Source organism: Pseudopipra pipra, chromosome 19 (assembly GCF_036250125.1).
Source record: "Pseudopipra pipra isolate bDixPip1 chromosome 19, bDixPip1.hap1, whole genome shotgun sequence".
Lineage (NCBI taxonomy): Eukaryota > Metazoa > Chordata > Aves > Passeriformes > Pipridae > Pseudopipra > Pseudopipra pipra.
In genome coordinates this window covers 3948624-3975794 of record NC_087567.1, presented here as the reverse complement: position 1 = coordinate 3975794, position 27171 = coordinate 3948624, and the positions used below count along the sequence as shown (strand labels likewise).

The 27171-nt window shown below is 48.3% G+C and overlaps 2 protein-coding genes across 3 annotated transcripts; one reads left to right on the top strand and one right to left on the bottom strand.

Annotated features, from left to right (window-relative positions):
- Positions 1–2096: 2096 nt before the first annotated feature.
- On the bottom strand, positions 2097–16064 carry WDR45B (WD repeat domain 45B). The gene is made up of 10 exons (XM_064675705.1): positions 15818–16064; positions 11437–11511; positions 9604–9705; positions 8908–8995; positions 8287–8381; positions 7039–7229; positions 5387–5472; positions 4435–4536; positions 3810–3931; positions 2097–3524 (listed from the first exon to the last, which is right to left on the bottom strand). The coding sequence occupies exons 1-10, from the start codon at positions 15882–15884 to the stop codon at positions 3418–3420; spliced, it is 1035 nt and encodes a 344-aa protein (XP_064531775.1). The 5' UTR covers positions 15885–16064; the 3' UTR covers positions 2097–3417.
- Positions 16065–16191: 127 nt separating this feature from the next.
- FN3K (fructosamine 3 kinase) lies at positions 16192–26581 on the top strand. Of its 2 annotated transcripts, none has more exons than XM_064675708.1 (7): positions 16192–17678; positions 19653–19832; positions 20854–21005; positions 22095–22186; positions 22417–22499; positions 23344–23466; positions 24231–26256. In XM_064675708.1, the coding sequence occupies exons 2-7, from the start codon at positions 19686–19688 to the stop codon at positions 24567–24569; spliced, it is 936 nt and encodes a 311-aa protein (XP_064531778.1). In that variant the 5' UTR covers positions 16192–17678; positions 19653–19685; the 3' UTR covers positions 24570–26256. The 2 variants fall into 2 exon arrangements, with proteins under 2 accessions (XP_064531778.1, XP_064531779.1); XM_064675709.1 differs by lacking the exon at positions 16192–17678 and adding an exon at positions 26263–26581 and having other exon boundaries at positions 19104–19832; positions 24231–24573.
- Positions 26582–27171: the final 590 nt, after the last annotated feature.

Here is a 27171-nt window from a genome sequence, read left to right as displayed (position 1 = left end):
CCAAGTTGAAATTACTCAACAAGTGTGTTTGAAATCCTGATGTATATTTTGGGGTGACTAATGCAGTTTCTGCTGGCAGTGCCACAGGACAGTGTCAGACCCAACAAGCCAAGGTGTCCCTTCCTGCTACTGTGTCCTGGGAGCCGAGGGCATGGATGGGTCTGGGACTGGCCCCTGCCAGGGATTCACACTTTGGTGCACATGGAATTGGACACAGGAATGTGTCTGTGTTGAGATGGATCATTATTTCTGTAAAGAAGTGTAAGGAGATGGCACTTTGTGGAATCACTGTCATGAACACGGGCTTGGTTTCTGATCCCCTTTTCCCATTACATTCCCTTTGTTTCTCATCAGAGTTGGGGAAATGCTTTTGACCAACAACCAGGAAAGCTCTACTGGTCAGGTTTTCATGTCAGTGCTTTCAGGAGTTGGGGAGAAACCAAAGGAGGGCTGTGGAGCTGCTGGGAGGGGCTGGGGCGTTTGGGGCAGAAAGAGCAGAACCTGCTCCTGTAACAGAAGGAATGGTCTGGATGGGCTGTGGTGGGAAATTCCCCCTGATCTCCTGCTGACCACTGGCTTGTTTGGGGAAAAAGAAAAAAAAAAATAAATGCTTAAGCTGTAGGCAGTGCAATGGTGTGATTGTTACTGTGCCATGGAGGCAGGGGGAGCAGAGGGGACCCAGCCCGGCATTCCGGGGTGTGTGACACTCCAGGGCTGTTGTGTCCTGCACAGCCCCTGTCTGCAGGAACTGCTCGTGCCTCATGTGTGCCAACTGTACTGATTAATCTTGTGTTTTCTGCTTCAGTGTGGATACCCAAAGGTTCTGAGAGAAATCTTCATGTTCCATGGTTTCTGCTGGCAAGCACCTGGAATTGCCATAGAATTTATTGCAGTGGCTCGTTGTTTAGTTTTCCTGTCAGGATTTTGAACTGTGACACAGATGCTGCAGAAGGAGACAGCAAAACAGGGAGAGAAGGAAAAGAAGTGGATAATCCATGTACTTACACAGCAGATGCTGGTGGGAATACTTTGTTTCAGGAACAGTTGTGTTTTAGACTTACTGTGCAAATCCTGCTGTGTCTTCGTGGCTGGGGGTGATCCCAGCCTGCAGCACTGTGGCCATGTGTGCCATCAATCAATCAATCAGTGGGCTGTAATCCTGAAAGTACTGTTTATTTTCCAGAAATGACTGACTAACCACTGTTCATTTGATTGTAGAGCTGTGCAAATGCTGGTTAAATTCACCCATGGGACGCGGGGCAGCAGCGAGCGATGTCATGAAGTCCTGGCAGAGCAACCTGGAGCCAAAGCCAGGTGGGAAGACTCATTCCTTTGCTGGATTTGGATCCCTGCAGAACAGCCTGTGTACTGAATGATACAGATTTGCAGGTAGTACCAGAAGGAGGAGTTTGAGGTCAAGTCCATTTGGTATTAGGGGATTCCATGCTCAGTGCAGCACTGCTGGCTGCCCACACAGGTGTGTTGTTGTCATTCCTGCTGCCACATGGGAGCAGATGTTTAGAGGAAGTTTTACAAATTCAGCAGAGTTTAAATCTCCCAAGAAACAACTCATAGTCTCCTGTCAGCTCCAGGATAACTGGGATGGGAGGGCAGGGGGATGGTGCTCCAGCAGCTGAGGATGTGCAGAGCCTGCAGAGCAGTGCAGGAGCCTGGATGGTGGAGTTCAGGAGTTTCCTTGCTCTTCAAAGTGAGTCCCACTGGTGGGATCATGAGCAGCTCCTGCCTGCTCCAGTGAGAGGGGATTTCCATCACACTTGGAGAATGGTCTCCAGCCCTTCCCACGCATCCTTCTCTGGGGAGATGACAGCTGCACTTAGTCCTGCTGATAGAGCTGTTACAAGGTGAGGAGCCTCAGCCCAGCAGCTGTGGTGAGTGGTAAGAGCTGAACAGGAACAGGTTTGGACTTATTTTGGGAAAAACATCAAGGTATGTGCCCCAGGCAGTGGTTCAAGTGCTCCTGTCCCCTCTCACACAGCAGGTTCAGCTCCTGTCCTTCACCAGCCACCACTCCTGACTCACAGAGGTGTTTATTCCCCCAAACCTGGAGCAATGGAAGTTTTGGCTGTGACCATCAGTGAATACAGCAAAGTTAGTCACTTTTATTTAAAAGAAATAACATATTACAAATAAGTGTGCAAAACAATTCCTGTGGTTAAATACACATAAAAGCAACATGCAACCTTGACATCAACATGGTAAGTTAGTCCTTAGTAGGTTACGTGACACTAAAAGGGACTTGTCAGAGTCTGCAGCTAAACAATCTGGGAGTGAACTGGTGTGTCAGGGCTGAAGCATCTGTGAAATTAAGAGTCCAGAAGAGCTGGACCTCCTTGCCCCAGGGTTTAGTGCCAGAGAGGTCAAGCTTGGAGCTAATCTTGTGTTCTGGGTTAGGAGCTTGTGCCTTAAGTCAGCAGGAAATAGGGTAACAGTTGTTGGGGAAGTGTACAGGTGAGTGGGTTCAGTCTAACCTACCTGTCCTGGGCCAGCAGCTTTAGGATGCGACAGCTCAAAGAAAAAGACAAATTTGCAAGTTTAAAGCCGTTGCAGACGTGGATTCCTGGCAGCTCCCTCAGTCCTGTGCCGGCCGTGTACAGGGCCTGTCCCAGCTGCAGGCTCTGGCAGCAGTTGGGCAGCACAGCTGGCACACCAGTACCCAGTGGGATTTACACCTGGAACAGCTGACTGGGAATAGGAGGACTCACCTCTACAGCTACAGGGCCCCTGGGTGTTTGCTGTGCACACCCAGGGGGGTTGGGTCAGCTGCCTAGAGGTGCCTCCACTGCTCTGGAGTTTGGCACCTTGGGCAGTTCGTGCTGATCCCTGCCCTGCACAGGCAGGGCCCCACCACTGCCCCCACCCAGCCCCTGCACAGGGCAGGGGACAAGCAGAGCTCGAGCTGCAAGTGTCCCCTGTCACCTCTCTGCTCCTGGCCAGGCTGGCAGAGGGAGCATCACCCAGAGCGTTCCCCCCTCCCAGCCATGCAGTGGAAGTAAAGCAATGCCTGAAATCTTCTGGTTTCACATCCCTTCTCCTCAGGCCAGCCCCGGGGGTGGGCAGCCCTGCAGAGCTGCCCAGGTGGCAGGCACGGTGTTGGAGCCAAAGTCATGTCACAGTTTGGAGTAAGAGAAACCCAGTAGGCACAAGCTTGTTGAAAGCCACATCTTGAAAACTTGAGTTGGTGACAGTAACCCAAAGAGATTTTAATGATGAATACTTGCAGAAATGAGAACAAACATATGTAGTCCACTACTTCAGAGCTGCTTGTGATCATGTTGGGCCAGGCTTCTCCGTGAGCTCTGCTGAACTTCTGGATCAGAACTGGACATCTGGAACTGTCCCTCAGAGGTGTGGAGTGGCCGAGGCAGGGCTGTGACTCGTGCACTCCCCTCCACCCAGTCAAAGCTTCTCATCTGTCATTTCTAGGAACTGAGCGTACACATCCCTTGAGCATTCCCCTTTTTGGTTGAATAAGAACTTGTAGTAGCTGCCATCTGCACATATTGCTGCAACACAAACAAGCAGAGTCAGCTGGGCTGTGCCTTTCTGTTCTTCAGCTACAGCACAACCCTCCCTTCAGGCTCACAGAGCACCAGAGATGCTCTGGAGAGACCTGACGGCCACCAGCCCTGGTCTGCCCAGGCTGTGCCAGCCTTGTGCCTCCCTCCCTGGGCAGTGGGAGCAGCCAGAGCTGACAGGGACACTCAGCAGAGGGTTCCCTCCAGCTCCAAACCAGTGTAGTTCAAACCCTGGCTCTCCAGCCAGAACCTGGGGACTCCTCCATCACTCACCTATGACAGCGTTTGGCTCTGTTCCAAAGGCACAAATGCACGGAGAGCCTGAGGGAACCTGGAATTTGGAAAAGCTCCATTTGGAACTGAAGTATTTGGGGAGAAAAGTGGCAGAGGCCAAACTGAAAGAGAGAAAAAAAAATAACAGCTTAGTATGGTGTTGAGTAGAGTGGATTCAGAACTGCTGGAGTGACTGAACAAGATAAAAGGCTCACACTATTTTTGACTGGCTTTTTATGATCTTTTACCAAGTACCAGGTAACCTGGACAATTCCCCTTTTTGGCAAGGGGGACCCTACAACTACCTTTACGTTTTTAAGTGACTGGAAAAACTGCCAAAGGATTGATTTTTAGTAGAGGGATGTGTCCACAAGGTATGTTCATGCTGAGATCTACTAAAACCCACCCTGACCCTCCTGCTGGAATTCTGCAGCTCCACAAGGGACAGCAGGAACTTGGCAGTTTAACTACAGAGCCCTAAATGTGCAGCTTCACTCCAGCCCAGCAGATCAATCTTGCTGCCTCCAGCAGTGCAGGGATTTGCTACTGAGTGACACAACCAGTGTTTTAAATGCCATTAAAAGCTCAAGGACAGCCCCCAGCTTCAGAAAGGCTCAATCCCTACCTTGACTGCTTATTTCTTTTAGGGTCTTCTGCAGCAAAGATGTGGACTGTGCCGTGGTCACTGGAGACGCAGATGAGGGAAGCATCCTGATTGAAGTTAATACTGCAGAGAACACAGAATACTGCAGGATCCCTCCTGGGACAGACCCACAGCCCCTGGCACACACAGTTCTGCTGCTGCAGTTGCCCACAGCAGCTGCCAGCCTGGTCTGGGGTGGGAACAGCTCCTCTCTGTAAGAGCTGGGGCTCCCCCGATCCAGGGCTGCCTTGGGATGAACAGCCCAAATCCCCCAATCCAGGGCTGCCTTGGGATGAACAGCCCAAATCCCCCAATCCAGGGCTGCCTTGGGATGAACAGCCCAAATCCCCCAATCCAGGGCTGCCTTGGGATGAACAGCCTGCACTCAGAACAGGGTCTGGAGTGGCAGGAGCAGCAGGACTCCCTGACATGGACACCATGGCTGTGGGCCACTCTGACACTTCTGGAAGAAAAGGAGCTCTGCTTCAAGGAGTGGGCAAAACGTGTAACATTCCTACCCCAGATGGGGCTTGGAAGAGGAGGGGGAGTTTCCCTGCTCCTGGCAGTCACACCTCTGTCCTGGGCACTCCCCTCACAGCAGGATGTGGTGCTGAAGCCCCACCCTGCCCCAAGCTCTCCAATCCCTGGGCAGTGTTCAAATGCATCGGGGCCCTCCCAGTGTCTGTGTAAGTTCAGCATCCCCAGCTCCCACCTGTGCTGGGCAGGGGCACAGCCTGGCACCACACACGGTGCTGTCCCAGCCCCTGCTCCCTGTGCAGGCTCCACACACCTCCCAGCTCCCTCCCCTCCCCAGCAGCGAGCCCAGAGCAGCCCTGGGCCCTGTGAGGGCTCTGTGTGCCCAGGAAGCACATCTGTGCTGAGCACAGCACCTGAACATCCCAGTACATTGGCCATCCCAGGGTATTGGACATACCAGTAGATATTGGCTGCCTGTGATCCTCGACGTAGCTCCTGGATTAAATGCCCTGACGAAGTATCAAATATCCTTATAAGGGTCCCCTTGAAAAGGAATCAAGCCTTGTATTAGGAAAGGCAGAAGACTCTCTTTACATCTGTGAATGCAGCCTAAAACCCTGTCTGTCTGACCAGTATGTCCCTGCACACACCTCTGGGGGTTTTCTTCTTGATAGATTTGAGAACCTGTTTTAATTTTGGGGAAGAACATTGATTGCCCCCACACCAGCCCCACAGTGTTACAGTGCTGTGGTGCACAACCTTGTCACTTGGCTCCTCAACTCAAGTTTCTTTCAGCTCTTTTCTAAAGCACCAGCACAGCCCTGGCCTTGGTTGGCAGACCCTGGAGTGTGCCCAGGCTCTGGGAGTCACTTCTGCCTTGCTCCCTCAGTCAGTGCTGCCATTTTCAGTGCTACTGTGCAATTCTTTCCCACAAATTATAATCAGGCTGTGGCTGACTTGTCTTAGCATTAATTCAGAGGCTGTCCATCATCACCTGCAGTCCTGTTACACGCCTGGTTAACAGCTGCAGCTCTCCAGTCACACACCAGGAGGTAACAGAACCCAGCAGAGAAAGATTTGGTAAACTCAGCTTAGTTTTGATTTAAGAGACAGGCTTGGGATGTTTGCTGACTGTGCTCAGACTCCCTAGTTTGGTTGGAAAATAAAAGCTGTTTGAACTTTTTCTCTGTACAAAACAAGGAACATCCTGATACAAATGCAGCAGATAATGAGTCTACTTAGCAATGGAGTTGGCAGCTTTAAGAACTCTGTTTAGAAGACATGCAGCCATTAAGCTTAGTTAGGAGAGACTGTGGCTGCATTTTCTTTTTTTAAGCTGTTTGAGTGACAGGCTGGGCAGTAGAAACTGTTCAAAGGAGAGACTTGTTGGATTCATTTGGCTTTTCCTTGAGAAACTCTTTTAATTTGAGTGGAAAAAGGCAACGACTGCTCCTCTTGCCTCAGGGAGATGGGTCCATCTGCCTGACATTCCTTTGGGAGATGAAGGGCCCTGGCAGCTCTCCCAGGGGTTCCCAGGGAGAGGGCAGGTCTGTCACCATTTGAGCTGCACCCTAACCTGAGGTTTCTGTCAGTGTGTTGTGCTCTTGAGTCCCACAGGGGTGCACACACCATTTCAGGAGGGGGGCAGCCACCCCCTCCTGCTCTGCACCAGGGGCTAAGCCCTGGCAGAACAAAGCCCTCTGGCAGGACAGACCTGTCTGCAAGCATTTCTTTAGCCAGTGGGTGTGAAGTGAGTTTAAGCAGAAAATAATAAAGGTGAAAGAATACAAATAAGATTCTCCCCCTGCTTTTTAAAAAAATTAACAGTATCTGTTGAAGAACACATGAAAGCTGTGAGCTGCTTGGGCCAGGCTTCTGTCACTGAAGAGTCACTGCTCCACTCAGCTAAAACATAAGCACTACCTCAGGCACAGCCCTTGGCTGTTGGTGTCTGGGGATCCCAGAGGAGCAGTGAAGATAAAGGGAATGCACATTCCAGTGACAAATTTCCCCCGGTAGGTATTTCTCTGTCTTTCCTACGAAGGATGTGACTTCCTATTTGTGACACTGGAACACACAGTAGGTCAGAGGCAGGGACATCACTCTTACTTTTTCTGATGCTGTTGCAATTCTTGTTCCCTGCAGGTTTAAAGCAATACAGCTCAAGACTCCTTCGTGGGCTGGGATGTCCACGGGAGGCTTCTCCGTGTTGGCCAAATCCACGATCTGCACGTGCCCAGTGTGTGTCCCAGGAAATGCAAGAAGAGAATTATTACTATTTGGACAAAGGACACAGAGACCTGAAAGACACACACAAAAAAAAAAAAGGAGAATAACTGGATTATTTCCATAAACCAACGTTTTCAAATGTAAGTTTCTAAAATACCAGTAATTTCACAATAAGCAAACAGACATGGAGCAAGTCAGAATCTCATCTGAATGGCTGGTGCAGGATCCCAAAACATGACCCATCCATGAGTGCAGAGCACAGCGAAGCAGGGGAGTAGCATAATTTTAACTTGCTCCTATCACTTTATTTCAAAGTTATCTAGTTGTGGTTATCCAGGATCTGGGTGTTTTCAGAGATCAGCTCCATCAGCCCATCACAGCAAAGCCATTTAAAAAAGAAGTTATTAAGTCTCCTTAGTGGCTCAGAAAGGGTAAGAGTTTATCAGAGGTGATATCTGAGTTTCTGCTCCATCCTGATGATTATTAGTAATTCCTGTTTGAACTTGGTTCTTACAGCACTGGCACTTTTTCCTTTGTAATATTTTGTGGCCCATTTAAGGTAAATCACACCAATCCCACGTCCTGCTGATGCCAAATGAATTCCTGCAACCTCAGCACAAGAAACAACCTCCTCCTCCTGTCACAGTCAGTCAGGGGGCTGGAGCTGCATTTCATGTTTGCTCCAGAGTCCCAAAGATGGGGACTCCAATCCCAAATAACCTCCTGGCAGAGAAGAAACCTTCCTGGTGTCCAAGTTGATCCTCCCCATCCACTGAGCACAGCCAGCACCTCTTGTTCCATGGTGTGGCACTATCAAAGTGTTTGCAATGATGCACTTTGTGTTTATAATTAAGCTTTCAGCACAAAATACATCCAGTTCCCATGTTCTTTACAGAAGGAAGTGTGTAGCTCTTACAGAAATCACATCTATAACATGAGTGCAGGAAACAGCCTTTCTGGGCCAAGTCTTTATAAATTCTAATAACCATTTTATAAACAAAGGGCACAACTGCAGTGCAGTAAGTGTTTAATGACTTCTAAAGAACTGAGTGAGGCAGCTGAAGATAAATGGCACGTCAAGGACAGAATAAACTTGTTTCCATCCCCCAGCCCACATGTAGAACTAACCTTTAGGGTTGTAGCAGGTTTCAAAGACATGCAGCTGGTGGGGATTGTGTGTGAACGTGAAAACTTTAATCATCGAGTCCAAGATGACCACAATTCTGAAACAGAGCAGAAGTTCCTGGGACTTGGGGTGGGTAAAACAGGGACACAGACATTCATTCAGACCTGCAAAGGCTTTCAAGTGATTTAATAGCCATGTTCTTCCTGCCCTCCCCCGCAACAGACTCCCAGCCTTGCAAAAACCACACAAGGATAAGCCTGCAAAGTACTTTGATGCAGCCCCTGCGCCCACGCACACACAGACTCCAGCTGTTCACAGCTGCTCCTGCTCCAGGGAGCTGCTGGAATTCCCTTCACACTCCTCCAGACCCAGAAAAGCAGCCAGCAGGAGCCACAGGTGAACATTTCCCTGCATTAGGGGGCTGGGAAGTCTCACAGGCTTTTCACCAAGGTTTCACATCCCAGTATACTCGGCCTGTGCTCTGTTTACACCCAACACTTGCTCCAAAAGCCTGTTTTATCTGTAATTGCTGAGGCTACAGCAGGATCTTTTTCTTTCTACAAGCAGCTGGAAACAAGAGCACAAAGCCACCCTTAGCTTTTGGACCCCTCTGTTTCACCCACCTGTCCCTTCGCAGCTTCACTGCTTTGACTTCCGTAGAAAACTCGATCTCAATGACAGTCTTCTTCTTCAGGTCATCCCAGATCATGACTGGAACAGTGCAGAGGCTGTGTTAAACCATCAAGGCAGATCCAAAGATCCACACTGCCTCCCTGATAACAGCTTCCAGTTCCCCAGAAGGCTGACCAAGAGGGGCACCCCATGGCTAAGCAGCTGCAGATGGACACCCTGCAAACCTTGAGCCACCACGTATCAACCCCCTCGAGCAGGCAGGAGCTGCCAACTCCAACCACAAAAACTGACAGTAAAAATACAACTTTCTAAAGAAGAGCAGCTTTTTTTTTGTTTGCTCTGAGGGTTATCAAAGAAATAATGCAGCAGTTGGAAAAAAGTAGCATATTTTCTTACAAATCTTTCCAGCCTGGGAGGTTCCCCCTCAGGCTGCTGGGACGGAGCCTCCTTGCAAAGCTCACCATGAGAAGGTCAGGGGGTCTCTGAGACCTGTCACTGCAGGTACCAGCCTGTCCCTGCTGCCACAGCAGTGGGTGACTCCCTGCACCACGGGGACTTAAACCTGCTGCAACATCCCCTCACCCTTCAGGACAGCCACTGCCAGCCCAGGGCAGTGGGGTTGGGAGTTCTGGGCAGTGTCACACAGGCCAAGGCAGATGTTTGCAGGGTCCCTCCCTGGAGCTCACCTTTGTTGGGTGGGTACTTGGGCTTCTTTCCTCCACCCACCAGTGCTAAATAGTTGCAACGAAACAACATTTCCACGTGGCCAACGCCACCTTCTACAAACTCTGAAAGACAAATATTTTATTTAGAAGTGTCAGAACCTGTTAAAAGGCCATCTAGTTTTTACCACTGTTACAAGAAAAGCTCCTATTATCCAGCACATCTCCCAGGCACCTGAGAAGAACAGCATCTTCCTACCCTGGCTGCCCTTCAAAACCAGAGGAGGTAAATTCCATGAAAGTTCCTCACACTGGAGCAGTAAAGTCCTGGATTTCATATAAGCCCTTGTGGTTTCTTCAACAGCACTTCTGAGTGCTGTGTTTCCTTCCTGAAGAGTTTTGGACACCACCCCCTTCTGCACCACATCCTCCTCTTGACTCCATAAAGCATTTGAAGCAGGATGGCACATTTTGCTATGAAAAGGGATTATCATCATGACAAAAAGGCCTCAAATATTTACAAGTGATAACCTGGGGCAGTTTGAGAACGTGCAATGTGTCCTGAATCTGTGTTAGAGCACTGAATGATCATCTGCACAGTTCTGAAGGGCAGTGCTTGGATGGGAACATCATGGAACTCTGGATGGAGGGGGTTGCAACAGTTAAGACTTGGTTTCATGTTGGGTTACAGAGAACAATCAAATAGACAACTCCAGCTGGGACCATCTCAGGCAGGTTTAAATCTCCAGGAATGATGAACAGGATCTCTCTGTGTACCTACACAGCCAGTTCAGTGTGAGTGCTCAGAATCCACAGGGAAAAAGCAATCTGACTCATAAGAAACTTTTCACCACAGGAGTCCTGGAATTATCTCCATCCAGAGCTACTGGCAGGGAGAGTTTTGACAAGGCACTCCACAGGACTCCAGGCTGAGTCCTGATCCTTTGAGCACACTGTCACAGGTGACAGTCCCAAGGCATGTTGCTTATGAAAGAATTTACTGTTAAGAGCAGAAAATAGTTTTGGCCACGTGAACAGTGACTAAAATCCTTTACAGCAGTAGAAAGTGAAAGTGTGCCTGCTTTCATAGGAATTGCTTATTTAAGTACATTTTTCCTCTTATTAAATCCCTTTTATCACCACAAGCTGGAAGTGCTGGGAAACCTGTTTAGCAACTCACTTCTATATTTAGGGTTAGAATCACATGGCTGGGTTTCAGTTTCCCCTATTTTGACTTGGGTTTGTTTGCTTTCTGATAAAAAAGCCCCACTGTTAATACAGCTCATCTACTGATTTCTGTTCAAGCATGAGGGAGTAGCTTTACTGCATTAAGATCCTCCCAAATTTTTTAGGCATCCAGAGAAGGCAGGATGTAGAGTATTAGAGGTCTGAGCTCTCTGTGCTCTTGCAGACAATACTCTGGGTATGAGAAATGTTATGCTCAGATCTCCAGGAAAAGGGCTGGAGTTTTACTGCCACACTGGATCATCCAGATCACCACAGGAGAAAGGAACAATTCCTGATGGTGCATAACTGCTGCAGGGAGTGACTCCTGCTCAGGGATAACCAACTCCTCTCCTCCTCAGGGCTATAAACATCAGAAAGAGCCAACTCAACTCTGTTATAGGTGAGACAAATCCCTCGTCAGCCAGTTGTGCAAATTAACAGCACTGAGCCATCTGACTGAGCAGTGGCACGAGTGAAAGCCCCTGTGGGGCAGGAGCTGCCCTTCCTGGGGCTTTATCCAAAGCCTTCCAGGGATGGAGCAGTGAAAGCTGAGCAAGAACCAGTCACAAAAAAAAGGAGAAGGCTGAGCTTCCAACCAGAGCAGCACGGTGGAGTAAGTAAGTGCTTTACCTTGTTTCTCTTTTTCTTTGAGAGGATCTGCATTATAAACTCGGAATCCATTCTCCATTCCACATGCAAAGCATCCTGTGGTAAAAAGCACATATATATACACATATATATAGTAATTGCCAGATACACTTGAAAAGGAAGCAAGAGCCAGAGGGTTAGGAGAGCATTACTGACAACTGCACTGTTACACTCAAGCACTCACAGGCTCTGTTAGTGATGGCAAGTGAAAGCCCTTCTTGTTCTCTGGCCTGGTGCAAAGGTCTCGCTATTGTTTTTAGACAGGTAAGAAAACAATGGAAGGAAAGGAAACCTATTCCCAACCCACCTGTATCCTATGCCATGTGCTACAGAGGGAAGGAAATCAGCATTTTAAGGTTTATGGTCCAACAGTCGTTATGAAGGAAACTCCCTCCTTTCTCAACAGATCTGAATTCACTCCACAATTACGACTCTGCTGTGGATGTTTCCAGAGCACAGAGCTCCTCAAACAGCTTTTCAGACTGTGCTAATGCCAATAATGACATGCCAATAGCTGAAGTCCAACCCAGAACATGAGTAGAACACTGATTAAAACATTCCCAGATTAAAACACTCTGGAAAATAATTGTAGTTACTTTTTTTTACAGAATTATGCACGTGCCTCTTCAGTGGAATCCATCAAACTACCAATCTCCTGTCCTGCCCTTCCCCTGCTAAGGGAATGCAGGTACTGGTACCAAGAAATGCCAGTGTGAAGTCAGAGCAATGACAAGTCACCAAGGAGCAGCTGCTGTCACTGGCAGCAGCCTGACAGCAGGTTGGTTGCTACAAAATTTGTGTGCAATGTATCAAAAATCCAGTTAAAGATCTTTGAGGCACTGAACAGATGTTCCAATTACTCTGGTTCTATTCTTATGCACTGCAATGATTAGAACCTCCCAAATAAAAACAGGAGCTCTGTCTAAACACACCCCTTCCCCAAACTTGATACCCCCAAAATCCCAGGGTGTGTGGAGAAAGAAAACAAAATACACAAAAACCTACTCCCTCAACCCAAAAGATTCCCAGGTACAGCTTCACCCTGTCCAAGAGGTTGTAATAAATTAAGTGGTTAAAGTTCTTTACATACATAAACACACCCAGAGAGTGGCTAATGAGAATATAATAACTACAGCAAGATTAACAACCATATTGAAATAGGCTTTTCCCTGACCTCTGCTCATTGCACCTTGTGCCCTCCCAGGTCTGCCCTGTCAGAGTGTGTGCCCTGAACTCACAGCTCAACCAGCTGCTGCCCCGGGCAGGGCGTTACTGGGATAACCAGGGAGCAAACAGCAATGGAGACCTTTCCCTCTGCATAAAGCAAAGCTGCACAGGAGCTGTTCCTGGCAGCTGAGCCACAGAATCATTTCCCAGCAGCAGTTTTCTAACCCCACGTTGTATTTCCAGGATAAGGGGAAGGTGCTGAAGCTCCTCTGTAGTAAGAGAGGACTGTAAGGCTGGAGTTGTGCTGATCCCAGCAGGTCCCAAGCACCCAAAGGGAGCATTCCTGATGCAATCACACCCAGACTTTACCCTTCCCGTAGCACCTCTACAGCTTCTGCAGGGCCAAGCTCATGACTGAGGCGTGGGCTGCTTTAGTGCCTCGGGAATGTCTCCATTTTTAACAGGAGACAACCCAGCAGCAGGTGGGGATGTGAGTAATGGTGAGATTCCATCCCTACCCACAGAGATGTGGAGCTCCCAGGCACGGAAACCCCTGAGTCAAACAGGAGAGAAAAACACACAGGAAGATCCCTGCTCCTCCTGCAATCCCAGGTTACAGGAGCAGCTTTGGGGCTCAGGGATTCCCATCTGATCTCAGTGTTACCAGTGGGATCACAAATTTGACACCTGCAGCTTGTGAGCCCTTCTCTGTGAGAGAGCTGGAAGGGGCTGAGAGGAGGCAACACTTCCTTAGGCTCACTGCCTTCCATGGATGATGACCTCCCACTTCAGGAAGGGACAGATGTGCTGGCCAAGTGCCACTGACAGAAGATAACCCAGATTTTTTTTTTTTAAATGTCATTATTACAGAGTTATTGCCTCAACCTGCAGCTGTGCTCGTGCCAGCGAGGCCACAGCGAGTTTTGTTCCTCAAAATCCACAGAAAAAAAGAAGAGTTAAATTAATGCCCAGCCTAGAAGATGCCACAAGCTGAAGGCAGTACCTTGGCCCAGAGAAGCCCACAGGATTCAGCAGTGGCAGCAGTGGAGCCCAGGGAAGCAATGACAGCTGGCACAGCTCCTGCCATGGTGGTTTTCCTTGGCACAACAGATGTTGTCCAAAGCCACAAGAGAGAGCACAGAGCCCTACCAACATTGGGGGGTCCTACAGAGAAGCCTTCCAGCCCACTGGAGAGGAGCAAATGCATCAGCCACGTGTTTCAACATCAGAACAAACCCACCCTTCAGTTTTCAAACCAGCTTTTGGCTGCCACAGTGACAAAAGAGAAAAGTGTCAGCAAGTTACAGGTGCACTGTCTGAGGTGGTCCCTTGTGATGATGTTTTGTCTATTCATTTCTGAGAAGCACTTTAGTCCTCTGAAAGCATTGGAAAAGGGCCTGGAATCAGGAGCACAGGGGCTGAGTATTCACACAACCGACAAGCCCTTCCATTTATTTCCTTGTGTTACAGTTTCAATTGAAAACCCCAAAGTGGCAAAGGCACCCCACCTAAAAAGGGCATCACTCCAACAGAAGGGGGGAGGCTCATGGCAGAGCAACTTTCTCCCTGCTCTGTCAGGGAGGTTCAACCCCCGAGAGACTTCTCAGATGGTTCCTCCTGCTCTCCCATCCTTGTGGGATTGGCCAGTGTTAAATTGGTAAGGAATTAGGTTATTGTGACAATCCATGAGACACCCACAGAGTGAGCCCCAGCACTCCAGTGACTCATGTTCTATTCCCGGCAAGGAGAAGGAAGCAGGAGCTTTCCCTCCTCCCTGCTCTCCAAACATCACCTGCCCTAAACTAATAAAGTGTCAGTGTGACACCTGCAGTGCCAACGTTGTCATTCCTACCAGGAACAGCTCCAGGAGCTGCCAAATGGAAGCTAAATGTGTTTTTAATTCAAGGGTTTTTTGTCCCTCAATTGCCTGGCCAGGGGAGGTTGGATGGGATGTGAACACTGCCAGCTCTCACATTCCCAAGGCAAATTCCTCATGGTACTTGGGATGTGTCTATTCAGAAAAAAAAGGGATTATTTTGCATTTACTGCTACAAAATTTATGGAACCCTTTGCAACAATCAAGTTTTACACTACAACAAGGATCTAAAGGCATTTTTCTCTTACACAGCTCTCTATATAACCTGGTTCCATCACAGCTCAAGCACCAAATATCACCACTGTTACAGACCCTGCAGATTTGAAATTCAGCTCATCCTCAAAAATCTTTTTCCATCTCTGTTGCAAAGACAAGAGCTGCTGAAAATCGGGCTGTTCTGTTCTTTTCAAGTCAATGGAGGAGCATTTAGAGAGCTGCAAAGACACTAACACCTCATCACCGGCTTGATGTGCTCCTGCCAAGATGTGACCAGAGGTGTTTGACTAAAATCAACACAATAATTCGTGTTTACACACGACTTCAACAGTGTCAGCAACAAGTAAAAGAGCTGCAGTCTATGGCAGAAGCTTCAAGATTGTCTTGGGCAAGAGTAATATTTGTTAAGGCAAAAGGATGTTACAAAATGATGAGCTTCTATTCCTTATTCCACCAAAATGACACGTACTCATCAGGCTGGTGCTATTTGTGTCTTGCAAAAGCAGAGATGAGGCACCTGCCACCCCTTTCTGGAGCAGGCCTTCCCTTCCCTTCCCTAACACAGGGAAAAGATAAACCAGGGATGCAGTGGGGATTTGCAGCAGGACATGCATCTGTGCTTGCCTGAGTGTGATTAGTAGTGTTAACCACGACTTTTAAAATGCAAAGCAGGCAAAAAGAAAGGAAAAATCGGTGACACCCCTGGCTTTGAATGTCAAGAACTCACACAGAGGAAAGGCCATTCTGAGTCACCTTTCAGAGATGCAAGTCCCAAATAACCCCCGAGCTCAGGCTCCGACACTCGGGGGGCAGCCGAGCACAACCAGCCCCAACAATCCTGTCCTTGTGCCCTCCTCCACCCACCCACCCATCTCTGGGCGCTCACACGGCCGCGCCAGAGCCAAAACAACGGGACGACCATTAAATTCTCCGGCCTCCCCGGCTCCGTCCGCCGCTCTCGCCGCAGCCCCGGGGGGCGAGCGGGACCCGGCACCGACGAGCCCCGGTCCCCATCCGCTGCCGGGAGCCGCCCCGGCCCCAGCCCGGCCCCGGGCGGTCCCCGCAGGCGCCCGTGCCCGCAGCCCCGGCCCGGCCCCGCCTCACCGTGGTCCTGGTTGAAGCCGGCGTACAGCAGCCCGTTGCCGTGCGGGTTGGCCGGGAGCAGGTTCATGGCTCCGGCTCGGCCCCTTCGCCCTCGCCCGCCGCCCCTTACACCATGGCGGCGCCGCGGACCCGCCCGAACCGAGCTGGGCCGGGCCGAGCTGGGCCGAGTCCGAGTCCAGCCGAGCCGAGTCCAGCCGAGCCCAGCCCGCCTGAGCCGGGCCCAGCCTCAGACCGGACGCTGCTTCCGGCCCCGGCAGGCGGCGCTGCCGAGCGCCGAGCGCATCCACCCGCCCGCGGAGGAGCGCAGAGCAGTCGAGCGGCGCGGGAATGGCGGCGGGAGCGGTGGGGTCAGACCGGGAGTGACCAGGACTGACCGGAGTGACCGGGAGTGACCGCTGGGCCAGAGGGGAGGATGGGTGGCCTAGGGCAGCCCCCGGGCCCCTCCCAGCTTTGGAGGACTCTTTGGTAGAAAACTCTCCCATCAAACGAGTGAAAGCAGAATTGCAGTAGGAGCGCGCTGAAATTGGGATGCCCAGACTTGACAAAAACTCAGACCCAACTAAACCCCAGACCCAACCAAACCCCAGACCCAACCACCAACGCCACAAATACGCCTCGGAAACGTGGAAGTTCTCAGCACCCGAGGCCCTGAGCACCCCGGGTGGAGTTCAGGAGGAATTTTACTCCAAGCAAGACTCCGTAGCCTGGGGAGGACCCTTCCAATCTGAGTTATTCCATGGCTGTAGGATGAGCTGAAGCTCAGCCTGGGCGTTTTCACGCCAACACCAGCCATTCCCCACCCCTCAGCTGTGTTCCCTCCTTCCTGTGCTCCTTCTATGCCTTCCCCGGCAGTGCCTGACGTTGTATCTCAGTTTGTGACCAGCTCTGTTGGGAATTGACCTCAGCTCTCAGCCCTGGAGCTCTGCACTGACAAGCTGTGACAGTATTTTTTCTATATTTTTTCTCTATATAAAATACAATAATGACACTGCATCTGTACAAGACTTTGTCTCCTCAGGCAGCCAAGAGACTGGGTGTATGAACCAACAAGCCCCTCTTTGCTTTTTTTAAATATTCCCCTGTCCAGCTGCAGCCCCAGGCTTTCCTTACTCCATGTGGGATTGCTGCAGGAGTTACCAGGAGTGAGCAGTGCTGCTCCAGCCTTTATACCTCATCTTTATCCTGGCTGGCAGGAGGGACAGACTCTGCCCTTGGGGACACACATATCCATAATGCTCCCTCCAGCCAGGAATTCTTCCTGCACATCACATACAGAGAGGGCCCAAACCACTGCCTGGTGATTGAGGAGGCCAAAATTATAATTTGGAAGAAATAAACTCGTGTAGCAGCATGCAAGGGACAGAATTCCATCCTGCTCCCAGACATCAGGCAAACAGCCAGAGCACTCCCAAAGTCTGGATGTCTCCGACTCAGGTGTAACCCCTGGGAGCTGCTCTGGGCATGTTCTTACGGTTTGGAGATGTAGTTTCAATATTCCAGCACAGGCAGCCCAGCAGGTGGAGCCTGCTGATCATCCAGGGGTTGATCCCACGGGAATTCCTTCCAGCTGCACTCTGCTTTGCCCTTTAGGCCGTAACTGTGAGCACACTTGTTCTGATGGCACTTCTCTCTAAGTGCTGATGCATTAATTGCTCCAGGTCCTGGCATCACTTTGGCATTTTACTGGCTGGACTTCCCACACTCACAGATCTGTGGTCCAGGAGGAACATCACAGACACGAAACTTGGTGGTGTCTCAGCAGTGAAGACAACAATAGGAAACCGGGATGAAGCTGCTCCAAAGGATTGTTGTTCCTGAGGAGAAGGAGTCACACGATCCCTTCACACGTGGAACACTTGGTGTGAGTTATTCTAAAGAAAGGATTTGTTTTCCAGAAACATTCATTTATTTAATTTTTAAATAGTGTTCTTCAAATCTTGTTCCTTTTACCACACTGTCTTTGGCATTTTTCTCCTGGAACTTTCTTGTGGAGTGGTATAAAATGTAATTAATATGTTTTCTACAGAAAAATAAGTATTTAACCCACAATTCCCCAAAGTATTAAGTAACACACCTAAACCTTTATCAAGTTGATTACATACAGTAATAGGACAAAACCTTGCTGGGTATATGCTCTATACCTTGCTGGTATATGCAATGGCACAGAGAACTCCCCTCCCTCCCTCCAGTTCTTTCTGAGGAATCAGCACCATAAATCAAGGTCAAGCCTTCCAGTGAATTAACTGGTCCCAGTCTGGCAGTAAATTAAAGCAACGGGTAATTTGATAAGATAATTTGCTTTCTACTATGACACATGATAGATTTGCATGAGGGGAAAAAAAAAAGTGAAACGAGAATATTCTAGGCAAACACGATCAAGAGATTGAAAAGAGGAGGATGGGAAGGAAAGGTAACTTAAATCCCCTTTTCCCAGATCCATTAGCTCAGTTCTAAATCTGTCTGCAATGTTCTGCAGGCAGAATACATTGGTATGGATGAGGCTCTTCAGTGTTGCCCTTTAAAAACATCAAGTGAGAGAATATACCACAAACATGAACCTTGAACTTAAAGGGCGAATATTCTGATGTTATGAACATGGCAGTGAAAGAAAGGGAGAAAAACATCTCCTTTTCTACTCTTTCACAACGAACACCTTTGCTCTTTAATGATCCTTCACTAGAACAGCATTTTTATTAGTATTTCCCTCTACTCACTGAGGACAACAGAAAAATAAACGCTTAGGAGGAGAAATCCTATCACCTTCATCGATACATTCTGTGTATTAAAACATTTTGCTTAAACTTGAGCTCCACAATTAATGTGGCACATGAAATCACCTGCGTGGGGTTTTACACCTGGGTAATTCCTCCTCCTTTCTGAAAAGTCAGTGCAGCAAAGTCCAGCCCTTCTTGTGCCTTGGTACTGCCAGGGAGCCACAGAAACCAGCAGGAACCGGCAGAAGCAGATGTTATCATCTGTTGGTCTAATTCCTGATGCGCTAGGTTAGCAGTTGAGAACCTGAGAAGCACTTTTAATATGGTCTGGGTATTATAGATATATTTCTCTCTATATATAAAATTCTGCTCTGGATGCTGCGAGTCCGGAGGGCCGCTGGGAGCTTGCGCACGGGTGGGTGCGGAGCAGCTGCTGCCTCCCAGCCCTGCCGGCACAGACCCCCTCACAGTGGGAAAAGACCCCCCTTCACAGCGGGGACAGCCCCCCCATCATAGTGGGGACAGACCCCCCTCACACCAGGGACAGCCCTCCCTCACAGCAGGGACAGACCCTCATGACAGCGGGCACAGCCCCCCCCCCAGCGGGGACAGACCCCATCGTGTCTCTCGCCGGGTCCCCGCCCGGCTCATCCTCCTCCTCCTCCTCCCTCCCCGCCCGGCGGACCCGCGGTTTAATCACATCCTTTTGAGGCGCAGCCCTGCATTTCGCACCGCATCCCCCCAGCCCGTGGCCATTCCTGAGGTTGCCTTCAGCCTCCCTCTAGTGGATTGGCCTAAAATGGTCCTTCCACGGGCGATCCCGGAGCTTTAGAGCGGCTCCAAACTACAAGTACCAGCAGCTCCAGCACCGCTGAGAGGGCCCAGGACCCACCTCTCCTAGAATAAACCTCTCCGCTTTATTCCTGCAAGCGTTTCTAAAGATTTTTGCTTTTCGTGTATAGCCATAAAAGCCCACGGCGAGGAAAGCGTTTTGAAACATTCTGCTTGGATTCGCAAATTTTTTTAGCCGCTCTTTTATTTTTCCCGTGGTGGGTGGGCCCTTCCTGCCTCAGAGTGACGGTGACAGAAGGACCCAGACCTTTAATCCTGTTTCGCAGCAGGTTTAACGGGAGAGCGGCTGCAGCAGCCCGGGAATGACCATGGAGAAAATCCTGAAGGCAGAGCTGAACACCAACATTCTGAAGGCCGTGGGCAGCTCGGGGGGAGGATGTATCAGCCAGGGCCAAGCGTATGAGACAGACAGCGGGCGGGTGTTCGTGAAAATCAACCACAAACCTCAGGTCAGTGCCAGCAGATCTTTGACTACTCCTATGGTTGCATGTAGAGAGGTTTTTATTGTTAACAATTCAGAGTTTTGCACTTTCAGGCTGACTTTTAATTTTTCCAGCTTTCAGTGATCTTTTAAAAGCTGGATCTGTTTTATATCCGGTATCAGCACAGCAGGTTTGGTTAGTGTGACATGAGGTGTAATGCGACGTGATAACCCTCACCCTCATGGCAATCCCTGCAAAAAGGAGGCCACGCACAAAGCTGTCATTGTGGTACTTGGAGTTTGGAAAAGCCCAGAGCTGACTTTGCATTCACTGTGCTCTTTTTCATGTTCCAGTTGAGAGGATCAATAGTGGGAGGGAGCAAACGGGGGCCAGTGCTAAAACTCATGTATTATCTTTAAAGCTGCAGAGGTTTCAAATGTCCCCATTGCTTTTTGCATTTCTAGAAGTAAAATTCTTCAGGCCAAACTCTTGACTTTTCTATTACTAAATGGATACTCAATTGCTTTTTCTAACACTGCAGTGCATCAGAAATGTGCATTATCAATATCAAAACCATCCTAAACTGCTGTGAAGAACAGCAGCTTTGCTTCAGAAACACAAAGCACAGGCTGAGTGTTTGTGCTGTCATCTCCGTCAGTGGCCACTGACCTTGGGGAAAGGAAAACCAGTTTAAGGGTTCAGTCTTTTACCTCATTTAGCAGTGGCTACTTGGGGTCTTGGAGGAGTAGGTCTTGGGCATTATCCTCAGAGGTGCTGTTATATCCAAGTAGTTTGGTGTCTCCATAAGCAGCTGGAAATCAGGGTGAAATGTGACATATCCTACTACTCTGGAATGGATTTAGGAAAAATAAGAAGTTAGGATTAAGGCACTCATGTCTCCCTGTGTGGACTGAAGCCTTGCTGCAGCTCTGTCCTTTTATGAAGAGAAATTAACTCCTTTTCAGTCTGTAAAGGGGTTGTTGTTTTCCAGAGTAACTCATTGCAGACACCCATAGTTTAGCCCAGGGATATTCTTATTCCTTGACAGGCTAGAACAATGTTTGAAGGGGAAATGGCAAGTTTGGAAGCAATCCAGAAAACCAAGACTGTGAGAGTTCCTCAGCCCATTAAAGTGATTGACCTGCCTGGAGGAGGAGCAATGTTTGCCATGGAGTACCTGAAGATGAAGCACCTCAGCAAGTATGTCCATACATCTCTTTGTACTGTGTTTTGGGGTATATTTTTGTATATCTTGCAGTCAGTCAGAAAACTTCATGAGCAGAGTTGCTCTGATCTCTCAGAGGTGGAGCTTCTCTCTGTCGACATCTGTGTTTGTTACAGATGATTTTGGTCCTTTTTTCTCTCATGAGATTTTTCATGGAGTTTCTTTTCCCAGCTCATCAGGTTTCTTTAACCCTCCAGGCTGCTCAGGTCTTTTCTCTCAGTAGAATCTTCCAGTATGATTTAAGTCATGATTAAGTTAAGATGACATGAAGTTCCATTTCATCTGTCAGCCAACCTGAACATGGAATTCAGGGGTCACATGTTCTTGAAAACAGGGTTTCAGCAGTTCACTGATGCATCCTGGGCCCATATGGGAACATTGTCATGCCTCTTCTGGCAGCTGTTTGTCCAGCCTGTATATTTTTATTGGGGCAATATTGGCAATTCCACAGCCTCCTCAAATAGTCCATTCCAATCCATCCCACTGTTCCTAGGAAGGATTTTCCAATGTCTGTCCTCAGTCCTCCTGACTGTGATTTTAAACCCATTATTTTCTCCCTATTCTGGGCATTAGAAGAAATTAGCTGGCATCCCTGCAGCTAGTGTTAAGGGACCTGTGGAATATTTAACTGGTTTTTAGTTGTCTGTCTTCAGCATTAAGCAACCTTGACTCAGTCCCTGCCTTTGGCTCCTTTCCAGATTTACCATTCCCACTGCTGTTCAGCTGATCTGGAAGGATAAAGCCCAATAGCTGATACCATGTTCTGTCCTCAGCTGATAGTGAGACTGATAAGGAAGAGCCCCTGATTCTCCTGCCCTCTCTGCTCCTGTTTATACCACCTTGTGCTCTATTTACCTTTCTTGCAAGAACACTGACTTATGCCCATTTTATTACCTGTTACAGCCTGTGTCTTCAGAGCTGTTGTTAAGTCACTTGCCTGTTATGTGCTTGTGAAGTTGGTTAAGGTTCTATGTTTGCCAAAAATACCCTTGTTCATATTTAATTGAGAGGTCTTTTTCCCCTGTTACTTGTCCAGTTTAATTTTGCTTTTCTTGATCCTACAGATATTCCTCAAAGTTGGGAGAGCAGATAGCAGAGCTTCATCTTTATAACCAGAAACTTGGAGAGAAGCTGAGGAGTGAGGGAAGCACAATTGGTAGAGTATTGATGTCATGTACTAAACCAAAAAGGGAGCAATTCCTTTGGCTGTGGTGCAGTGTTGCATTATAATTTTAATGATAATTAAAGTCAATAATGGAACAGTTTTGTGAGCTGTGTCCCTCCTGTCCTGCTTAAAGTTATTTTGTCCGCCTATTCCCTGAAATTAAGGTCTGTGTTTGCAAACTTTACCATGGAAGAGCTCCTAATATTTATTTTATTTTGTAGGAAAAGGAGCCGGTCACTGTGAGTCCCAGTATGTGGCTAAGTTTGGGTTCCACACAGCCACCTGCTGTGGTTACATACCACAGGTATGGTACATTCCATGGCTGGGAAAGCCACCAGGCACTTGGATAGGTCTGGAAACTCCTTGTTCCATTGGCCTCCAGCTTTGCTTTCCCTGTTCCATCCTGCCCAGGGGAACACAAGGACTGTCCAACACACGTGCCTTGGTACAGAGCATGTGCCCAGCACATGGTGGATTGAGTGAGAGTTTGAAAGGATGGGGTGGCTCTTCAGCTTGGTGATACTTAATCAAATCAGTATCCCTTCCCACACCATGTCTTGGTTTTGTTTTTATTCACCCCCTACTATATGGATCTCAAATGGCAAACCCCACTGCTTTAGGAGAGCCTCATCATGTAACACGTCACATCAGACATGGAAAGGGCTCTCAGAGATAATTCCACCATTTTCTGGCTCTGCACATGCCAGGATTTCATTCCATGATTTAACTGATTGAACTTTCAATATCTCAAACTCTTTGCTAAATACAACTTTTCACCAAAATAGAAACGAGTTACCTGGTAAAAATGAACAAATATTTCTGCATTTCCGGAAAGGTTTGAAACATGATATGGAACAACAGGCGTGATCTTACCATAAATCACCAAATACCTTAAGAAAATGGGACTGAATGAAAATAGCCAGAACCTCAACTTCTGTCTCATGTAAAGAGAGCCCCACCTAAGTGAGGGAGAAAGCAGAATTCCCAAAAGAACAACCAACAAAGCACCTCAGGACACTGTGTGTTGGTCACACTGACACGGTCCAGGCCATTGTGTGATCATCAAACATGGATCTCTGGCTATTATCAACTCTGACTGCACATGTATTAAAATTGTGTGTCACAAAGCTCTGTGCTGGATTTTCCAGGTGAATGAGTGGCACAGTGACTGGCCATCCTTCTTCATCCGTCACCGACTCCAGGCTCAGCTGGATATGATTGAGAGGGATTATGGAGACAGAGAAGCCAGAGAACTTTGGTCACAGCTGAAAGTATGAACCATGTCTTAAATCTGTTGTTTAGAACGTCAGAAAATGTGCATCAGTGGGTTTGTAAAGGTGTTTTATAAGAGAATTACCTTGCTTAGGATGAGCAGTGGTGAGTGGACAGTGAGTCCAACAACACTGTCAGCTGAACAGGATTCCTGTTGCTCTTTCATTTTCTATAGATAGTGAAAATAAACCTGTAATTCAGCACTGACATTTAATTCTGATAATGATAAGATGGTAAATCCTATCTAAGAGCTTGATGTTACAAACTGAGTGAGATTGTTCTGCCTGGACAGGTTTTTTTTACATGGTCCAGGTTCACAGCCAGGCTGGGTCAGGCCACACTCTACCCTCAGGGAACACCAGGGATGTGTTCCTCTGCAAGCTCCACCTCACAAATTTATTCTTTAATTCTGCTTCAGTGGTGTAGATGTTTCACTGCTGCCATTTTTGCCACTGAAATGTTTTAATTTAAACGACATTCATTTTATATTTCTCTGACAGCCAACACTATCCACGTGTAGAAATAATACATTAGTATTAGGTGTTGATCCTAGACTGTGATAAATGCTTTGCTAAGCTCTGTCAAGAACAAATCCAGAATATTTATTACTGGCAGTCCAGGTTTGTGCTTGTAGCCATCAACTTCCCAGGCACTCCATGGGGGCAGCACTTGGCCAGCTCAGACTCTCATGTCCTACAGTACTTTATTTTATGTAATATTTTCTTCATAACGCTTTAATTGTTGCCTGCTTGTCCTTTTTCAGCCAAAGATTCCCGAAATGTTCTGTGATGTGGAAATCGTTCCCTCTCTCCTGCACGGGGACCTGTGGGCCGGGAATGTGGCTGAGGACGAGTCCGGGCCCATTATCTTTGACCCCGCCTCCTTCTACGGCCACTCGGAGTTCGAACTGGCCATTGCCGGGATGTTCGGGGGCTTCAGCAGCTCTTTCTTCTCTGCCTATCACAGCAAAATACCCAAAGCTCCAGGATTTGACAAACGAAACAAGCTGTATCAGCTCTTTAACTACATAAACCACTGGAACCATTTCGGGACGGGGTACAGGGGCTCTACCCTAAACATGATGAGAAAACTCCTGAAGTAACCAGGTAGGTTTGAGAAATTCCAACGTATTCTCTTAGGAATGGGCAGCCCCTGCTCATCCAAAGTACCACAAACTCGGAATTGGTGGTGAAACACCTGACATGGAATAGGCTTAATGCACTTCTGAGCCTCACTAATTAAGAGCAATTGTGTAATTTTTAACTTGGGCACTAGTTTCCCAGCACAGATTCCTCCCCTGCTGAAGGAAAGGGCTGTAATGTTTGTGGAGGCCCCACTGGGTTGTAAAAGCAGCAGGACAGTCAGCCTGACTCTGCTGTCTCACCTCACAGCTGCTGTTTTCCCACAGTTGTTCCACAGCAGCATCTTCCCACTCCTGCTGCTCCATCAGCAGTTTGTTATGGAGAGCTGCAGTTGTGGGACTGTGGTGCTGGAAATAACAACGAGTTCCTTACTGTTCTGTTTACTTTTCTGTCTGTGTTCCTGTCCCTTTTCCCATGAATATTTCTATAGTCTTCCCTTTTCCTTTCCTTTCCCATGACAAATGTCCTAATCCAAAGTTCCAGTCAGATCCTGTGAATCTGAAGATGAAAACATTCTCTTTTTGATTTAAGGAGCAGATGAGGCCCTTTGGCTGCACTTGCAAACGTATGTAATTAATAATATTTCTAATATTTAATTTAATGTAATTTACTCTCAGGCTTTTTGTTTTTCTCTTGCTGTGAGAACTGAAATTCCAGTGGTATTTCCTAAAAAAGGACGTCTAGTTCCTTGGTAATTAACTGTATGATCAGAAATGGGTTGTTACCACCCGAGTTTGATAACATTTCATAGGTTTAGTGTGATGTTTCAGTGTGTTGTACTACAATAGTAACATATTTAAATAACTTTGTAAAAAGACAGCAAAATGTGGGAGGGAAGCTCCATATTTTGGTGACAAGAAGCACCTGTGGCTGCTGGGTTGGTCAGTGCTTGATGTATTTTCAGTTTTAGAAGATGAGGTGCAGTGGGCAAAGCTGGTCTGTTGTGCCCCTGCTGGGTTATGGAAGGAACAGTGTCAAATCCACTGGCTTTGTAAGGGTTTTATTGTCCCTCACTGCTTTATTTTTACAGAAAACATGGGCAGTGAGAATTTGGGGAGAAAACTGTTCAGCAAAGACACTGGTCACGATGTGAGCTCGAGTACATTAGTGAATCTGTGGGGTTTTAATGGGAGAAAGTGGTAAAGAAAGTAAAAGTAAGTGCAGTTCCACAAATATTGATGTGAATTAGAAGATTTGGCTAAGAGTGACCTCACTGTTTAGGCTTCTGACTGTTGTCGTGACAAGTACTAAAATATAATATTCAAAATGCTAGAATATGTTTAGACTTTTTTGCACTTCAAATGGTTGTGCTATAAAGATTTCATAAAGTTTAAAGTTCGATGTTGTAATTGGTACAGTTTAAAACAATGCACTTTGCTCTCTGTAAATAGGGTACAAATAGGGAAAAATTGTTACTTCCTTCGAATCAGGGGAATCTGTCACAGCTGGTTATAAAACCTAATAGAACTGGAACAGTGGAAAAGTGGAATAGTAGAGTTAGGACACAGCTGGAATTGTGGCTGATGGCTGGAAGATCCAGGTTTGGGAAAGAGCAGAGTGCATGTGCACTGGTGTTTATGGATGTGAACAAACCCACCTGTATTACACTGCTGTGAACTTAAACTCCTCTCAAATAAAACACTTGCCTTGCAGAAACCAGGTGTTTGGTGTACCTGTGTCTGGTGCCTGTGGTTTGTTTCAACGAATTTGAGCCTGAAGATAAGGTATTTGGGTGTGGATGGAGCTGCTGGATACCAGGAAAGGGCAGCTGCCTTCCCGACATCCTGGCCAGGCTGGAGTGCCTCCCTGCATTCCCTGTACAGTCAGTGGAGCTGTAGTTGTAGCTTTCAGGGTTCAAATGTTTCCAGAATTTTGGGAGGTTTAGGTTGTTAACCAGGTTAATGTTGTATGCAGTGTCTTGGTGTGGGTTGGGTGAGGAATGGAGGCCATGGATAAATAACAGCACCATCCAGATGCCTCGCCCGCTCCTTGTGCAACCCATGTCCCCATCCCAGATCCTTCCCCTTGCAGTCCCCATCCCTGTTCCCTTCCCCAGGGGTCCCTATCCTTGTCCCCACCCCTGGGTCCCCTTCCCTGAGTGTCCCCATGCCTGGGAGCCCATTCCCACGTGCCCATCCTTGCCGCCATCCCCAGGCCCCCATAGTTGGGTGTCCCTGTCCCTGGTGAGTGCTCCCAGGCTGAGTGTCCCTAAGGTGGGTGTCCCCAGGGTGGGTGTCCCTGTCCCCAGTAGGGGGGATGTCCCCAGCCTGGATGTCCCCAGGGTGAGTGTCCACAACGTGGATGTCTCTGTCCCCATCCTCATGGGTGTCCCAGGGTTGGTGTCTCCAGGCTGGGTGTCCCTGTACCTGCTGGGTGTGTCCCCAGGGTGGGTGTCTCTGCTCAGTGTTCCTGTCCCCAGGCCAGGTGTCCCTGTCTCCACGGTGAGTTTGTCCCTGTCCCCAAGGTGGGTGTGTCCCTGTCTTCAGGGTGGGCGTTTCCCTGTCCCCAGGGTGGGTGTCGCTGTCCCCATGGTGAGTGTGTCCCTGTCCCCAAGGTGAGTGT